We start from the raw sequence: 6,685 nt of genomic DNA, 5'->3' as shown, positions 1-6,685 counted from the left end.
ACCCGTAGTTTATTCTTGGAATTTTACATTACGGGTATTTGTATCGTAATAAATCAGACAAACTTATAATTTGTCACAAATTACTTACTCGTTGGTAATTTGCTCTTCGATGAAACACGACTAATAGAAAAAAGCCAAATATTTATATTTGATTGCACAGTCGTAGTCCTAAGATACCTGGCCCTCTAACCGTCTAATTGGTTCTGAGTAGATCAAAGTAAGTAAGATAAAAGTGTAAAGAAAGGCGTTAAACAAACTTAACCTATAACCTTTAACCTGTGAGTCGTAGAATTTATTTTGGTATGACTTCCTTATTGCATCATTGGTGAATGACATTTTAAGAGTCTTTTTAAGCCAATTTTAGTACCAGTAGAGCTCCTTGTGAAAGAATTCGTCCAGGGAAGTGCTGCCACCTTACCTATTTCTGCCGCCAAGCAGTAATATGGACATTACTGCGTTTTGGTTTTGAAGGGTAAGGGTGCTGGTGAAATTACTGGCACATGGGACTTTTCAACTTACGTCTCAGGGTGATGGGCGCAGAGGCAGTGCACCTCAGCTCTTTGCGATTTAAAGCTCTGACTGGTACTGCAACTGTTATAGACAGGCGTGTCGTTTACCGTTAGGAGCACGACTTTTTCGTCCCATCACTTAAAAAAAAATATTGATCTTTAATTACATTTCATAAATACAATCAAATAGCTTCCCAGCTCTCCTTTGCACTTTTCTGTTAAATGCGAAAGAAGGCTCTGATAACCAAAAGGTCGATTAGGGTGTGAAATATCTTAAGGCATAGACTGTACATCAAAAAAATATAGTATAATTTTTTAAAACAACATTTCTCAAGAGTAATTGTTTATTCCGTCTTTGGTATTAATAGCGGTTGACTAATGGCCGTTGGAAACAACAGACATCTACCACATTGATCCAAAACAATAGCCCTTTCCTCCATCGAAGGGACTCGATCCTACTCTCACCAAAGTATAATTGTGCGACGTCATTGTTTGTTAAAAGTTTGAAGCCAGGCGACAAGGCGTCTCTGAAGCTACCTTTAATAATGAGCCTTTAATATAGGCTTTAAACTTTTCCTTCAAAGAATTATAAACTTTGGCAAAATACCTGACCTGGTAAATTGATAAGAAATTCAATTTAAAAATTCGCGTTGAAACTTGTTTTAAAAGTGTATTTAATCGGTCCGTCATCACCCACTTATCAAATTAACGAAATAGTTATACTTTTGGAATATCTTAACGTAAAACAATCTGCGTGAATCACTACTTATGTCGAATTGAATACGCTGATAAGATTTTAAATTATAGTAAGTATTTAAACCCACACATTTACGCCATCCTATTACTTACGTAGTCGTCCTCCGTTTCGGATCACAAATATTAATTACTTGCAATATTTGTCGCGCGTATTTTTTACCGTCGTCTTAAACAGTTTGTTAGACAATAATTGTTTTCAGTTCTGTAATAATTCAGTTTGTTAGCATTGGAAAAGAGTCAAAATGGTAATTATAGCGGATCATGTTGCCCTGCTTAAAAAGCAGGCAGCTGAACGACACAACATCAGCACAGAAAGATGTCACATAGGACACGTAATATTGGAGGGGATGCTGCAGTACCCTGATACCATCCATCAGGTAAATGAAATAAATATATTCAATTTATAAATGTAAATACACTTCAAAAATAAAAATAATATTATTGTAGGTAACAGTTTTTATGTTCAATAGGTATTTTGATGCAATACAAAATTTTAAATAAAAATAAATTCAAAGTATTTTTTATTCGTGTTATTGATTTATTTGTGTTATTCAATTTTAATTGAAACGGTGGTTGTAAAATCGAAATAAATACTTTATACATGTTAATATGATAGTGAGTTAAAATGACACCCTTGTTGTAATAAACCTATAAGTGCAAAATGACAACTTAACAAGATAGAGTTAGAGATGTCAATAAGTTTTTTTTGCTTAAATAAGAGAGGCATAAAATATCACGTAATACGTATTTAGTTTCATTTATTTCGTATACGAGTAGTTTCATGTAATAAAAGCACAGCAAGGCCTTACAATATTAATACGAATTATCACATTATATTATCAAGTAGGGATAACATAACTTGCAGTTAAATTTATACAAAGCATCGTTAAAAATGTGTTTTGACTAATCAATGTGTCTAAACACATCAGTGCAAAATAGCATAAAACACGTAGCAACAAAAATTCAAGAATATTTTCTCTCACTAAATTTGTGTGTAATTAGTTTTTAAAAAGGCAACTAAATAACGTTGTAAAAACAAAGTTATGTCACTATTTCTTAATAATACATTTCACTAAGCATTCTTACGCTATTACTGTAGCAATTTCACATAAAGAGAATTTTATTTTAAAATAAAAAGAAAACCTGCAAAAGCAATCAAGTTACTGGAATATAACGCAAGTGGCGTGTCGCGAGCATAGCCTTTACTGTTTTCCACACAGAAAAACATTTGCTGTAAAATATTTGCGAAAACTAAGAACTTCTGAGTAAAATTACGGTGTTCGTTTATTTACAAAAGTGTGGTTCAACAATGTATGATTCATCCGAGACAGCGCCAATATAGTTATAAAGGTTTAATCTAGCCGTGTTGACTTTTGCGTAAAATTAATCAAAATTCAGGGCATTGCTATACTGAGTAAACGTCTTATTACGGTAGATAGAGGCTTTTGATGAATATCCAGGCCAGATAGAATACTCAATTCGCGTAAATGAACCTACAAAGCTGTTGGCTTTTACTTTTCCATGTTATTCGTCTTAGGTGTATTAGGTTTTATTTTTGATACCACGAACAAGTTGTGTGCACTGTTAGTTTTAAATTGAAAGATCTGGGGGCCTAACACAACCTCTTAAAACAATATTACTTTAACCTTACATTGACTTTTCGCACCAAAACGCGCTCAAAGTAAGCTTATTGTAATGATAAAACTATTATGTTTTATTGGCAGCTTTGTGACTACTCATTCACTCAGTTCGTAACATGGCGCGACTTTAACATTAAAGTAATATTGGTCGTATGTCAAATTTAGCAATCTTAAAATAGTTACACGAATGCAATGGAAACAATATTATTTTCAGTTTTATTGTCTTAATATTGATTTGTGATGATTAAAAGTGAAGTTGAACTTATTTATTTACATATATCTCTTCAATGTTTTGTTTATTTTTTAATTATTGGCACATAGTAAATAATTGTTCTTTAAATAAAAATACGCGATGTCTATTTCGTTGTTTTAGTTGGTGAAACTAACAGTTGACACTAGACTATAGTTCCGAATTCATAACGTGACTATCAAGTTTCATTTTGTTTTATTTATTTTTCTTCATGAAAATGCGGAATGCTTATTGAAAAGAACTTAATTTTAATACATTTTATTAAAACATACTTTTCTTTTTTTGACAGTTAACATTTTCTGAATGTAAATAACATAAAGTACTTAAACATTATACTACGATAATACGATTCGGAACATCAAAAAAGAAAGAGATGGCATTATACATATAGTTCATATAGCGTTATCTCTTTCCTATTTTTAGTAAGGAATAGACAATATTGGGAAATCGTTCGTTTTTTCAATCACTTTTGCAATAAATAATACATTACTTGATTGACAGGTTCGTCATGGTACGAATATGAGTAATATTATAATAAACTTACTTTAAGCTTACATTGAAATAAGATTGTTTTTGGAAAGGTTATGGTAGGCCCCCTGAGGTTTAATTCCACTGCACCCGTCATAGACGTGTAGTTCACAAGTCCTATGTGCCTGCTGTTTCACCATTACCCTTCAAACCTAGAAAGCAGTTATGCTCAGAGTATTGCTTGGCAGCTGGAACGGGTACGATGGCAGTACTTCTCTGGACTAATTCTTTCACAAGAAGAACTACTACTGCCAAAAACGGTGAAAAAAGCGAACGGTTATTTTTATAAATTCTGTTTTTTGTCGTATATATATTTTTATTATTTTGGTACGTACTTAGATAATTATAACACCGGGATATTTACAAGTAATAATATTGTAAGATCGTGTCTGCGTACCGAAAGTTGTCAAGCGTCAATCCACTTTGATAGGATTTTTTTTATTATATTCCGCTTGTGTTATTAGCGATTCAGGGTGCTGCCTTAAAATACCTAAAGTGCCTTTTTATTAATTGATAGTTACTAATATCCTGTAGTATTTCTTATGATACAGTGTCGTTCAAACGAGGCGTGAATAGGTGTTTTGTAGGCATACAGGGCGGAAGTGACTAGGGTAGTGCACTGATTGTATCAACACTGCACTACGTTCCTTCACTTTGGATTCCACTTTCAATTTAATATCTTCTTGGGATTGATTCTGTGTTTATGATTCTAGTATGATTGTCGAATGTTTGCTTGACATGTTTCGAACCAGTTCTTGGTCCTTAATCATGAGTATATAATCTTGAGTATGCCTTTAATAAGAGTGAAGCAAACAAGGGTAGTTCCTCGCCGCCCCGCATATGCCCGCAGCCGTACTGAGTGACCAGGCTGTCACAGCTTTGGCGTGCAGTTTCCGTCGCGTCACCGCCGCGAAATCTCATGTTTAAGAATCACGTACTGGTTCGAAATATGTCGAGCAAAAAATCCGACTTAAATACGTGATTTATCCGTTAGTTTACTTAATATATCTGAATCTAACGGTGGTTGTCAATTTAAACCAAAAACAATATCTGCTTGAAAAAAAAAATCTATCATTTCCAATGTCAGTCAATTAACATAACTTAGGAACTCGACCTTTATATGTACTGCAAAAACACACAACTCGCGAAGCCAAGCGCGACTCTATATCTGCATATAATTACATCGCAATCCCCACTGTCCAACTAGCCGTGGACAACGGGAGGCGAGCGCGCCAAGGACTCCGGTACCTATCAGGACAATAGGGAAGGTATTGTACATGGGGTCGCTCACACATGGCACTAGTCTTTTGAGCACCGGATGAAATCTATGTAAACGGGCTGATCTGGGATCCAGACTGAATAAGGTCTCTGTGCGGGCTTGCTTGCACAGGTAATAAATAGTGCCGTTCGATAACTATCAACCTCTTGGTTATACAGGATAGCCAACAGGTTGATAGTGAGGGGCACAATAAACAAAACTTGAGCAAAGAGATATGGGCCTGTCCAACTAGCCGCGCGCGACCTAACGTGTTATTGTGAACGTGAACATTTACCGACATTAACATGTAATTTAAAAACGTCGTGTCTTGTTCCTGTAAGTCATTAATTATATAACGAATAAAATGCATCCATCACTTGTAGAGCGTTCTCTTAGCAAAGAATGTGTCTAAAGTATATATTTTCGTTTTCTTTTTGATAACAAGTATAGTCATGTTACTTCCATTTTGAAAATGAACTCTATTGTATTGCTGGTTGTATGTAGAATACAATTGCAGGCATCCAGACGTGCATGCAATCGCTATTAAAACTAGCCGCTATGGCTCCGGCTTCTCGCGTCTAGTCGCTTAGTGGACTCTTTAACAACAACATTTAAATTATCTAATAAACTGCTGTTATTCTAGGATTTTTGAAATTCTAACAACAAAATATATTAACGATTTATGACCAGTTCTTGTAAACTTTTTTAGCTGTATAACAATTTTCAACAAGCATATCAAGTCATAGTCTGATATTGATAATATTATTACCAACCAATCAATCAATCAATTAGTACTTTGTTGCATTTTCTACAACGTTTTACAGTGTTTTTTTCTTATTATGTTTCAATGATAAGCATGCCGTTATCCTAATAGATTTATTATTAGAACATATTTTGGTAACATATTCTATTCATACGTGTCGGATAAAACAAACGTAACAATAAGCAAACTTAACCATATAAATATAAGAGATTAAAGAATATATCATCAATGAAAAAAAGGAATACGAAATCAGATAAAATTACATTACAGGTAATGTTACACAATTACGTTTAATTACAAGTGTCTTTATCAAAAAAATCCCCAATATGATAAAATTATCAAGAAAAAAGTGGCACGAGTGTTATATTTATTTTTATTGAATATCATTATGTTTTTACTACTGTGATATTCTAATTTTTAGCAAAAATACTCCACTAGTTTGTTAATATTTTTGATACAATAGGTAGCTACGATGAAACAACAGACACAGGTTCGAGTTCCATTGAATCGAAGGCATTTTTCCTTGAAGCATTGGGCTAGGGGATCCTGGTAGACTCAACGTGTTTGTTCGGCCTTTGTGTCAATAATAATGTCACAAATAATTTTAAATGTTATATTGCTATCTTCATTTAGTAAGATAACTCTAGTAGCAGTAGAGCTCCTTGTGAAAGAGTTCGTCCAGGGAAGTACTTCCACCTTATCTATTTCTGTGGCCAAGCAGTAATGTGTTCCGATTTTGAAGGGTGCTTTAAGGGTGCTGGTGAAATTACAGGTACATGGGGTTTATCAACTTATTTGTCCAGGTGACGGGCGCAGTGGCAGTGCCCCTCAGATCTTTGCAATTTAAAGCTCTGAGTGGCACTGCAACTGTTTTGGACAGGGGTGTAGCTTACCTACAGGCACATGACTTGTTCATCCCATCACTTAATATTATACATAGAAATAAATAACTATTAAATATTTTTGTTGCTAGGTACTATA

At 34.1% G+C, this 6,685-nt stretch overlaps 1 protein-coding gene across 1 annotated transcript in view; it reads left to right on the top strand.

The window, feature by feature from the left end:
* Nucleotides 1-1,346: 1,346 nt before the first annotated feature.
* Nucleotides 1,347-6,685, top strand: part of LOC113236715 (luciferin 4-monooxygenase-like) — a 29,308-nt gene continuing 23,969 nt past the window's right edge. Inside the window, exon 1 of the mRNA XM_026472875.1 lies at nucleotides 1,347-1,642. Within this exon, the coding sequence (XP_026328660.1) occupies nucleotides 1,508-1,642 (135 nt within the window). The 5' untranslated portion in view covers nucleotides 1,347-1,507. The remainder of the gene's footprint in view (nucleotides 1,643-6,685) is intronic.

This window comes from Hyposmocoma kahamanoa, unplaced genomic scaffold (genome assembly GCF_003589595.1).
Source record: "Hyposmocoma kahamanoa isolate Upper Pololo Valley unplaced genomic scaffold, ASM358959v1 92, whole genome shotgun sequence".
Taxonomy (NCBI): Eukaryota; Metazoa; Arthropoda; class Insecta; order Lepidoptera; family Cosmopterigidae; genus Hyposmocoma; species Hyposmocoma kahamanoa.
Note: the sequence above shows the minus strand (reverse complement) of the source record. Positions and strands in the feature narration are given on the sequence as shown.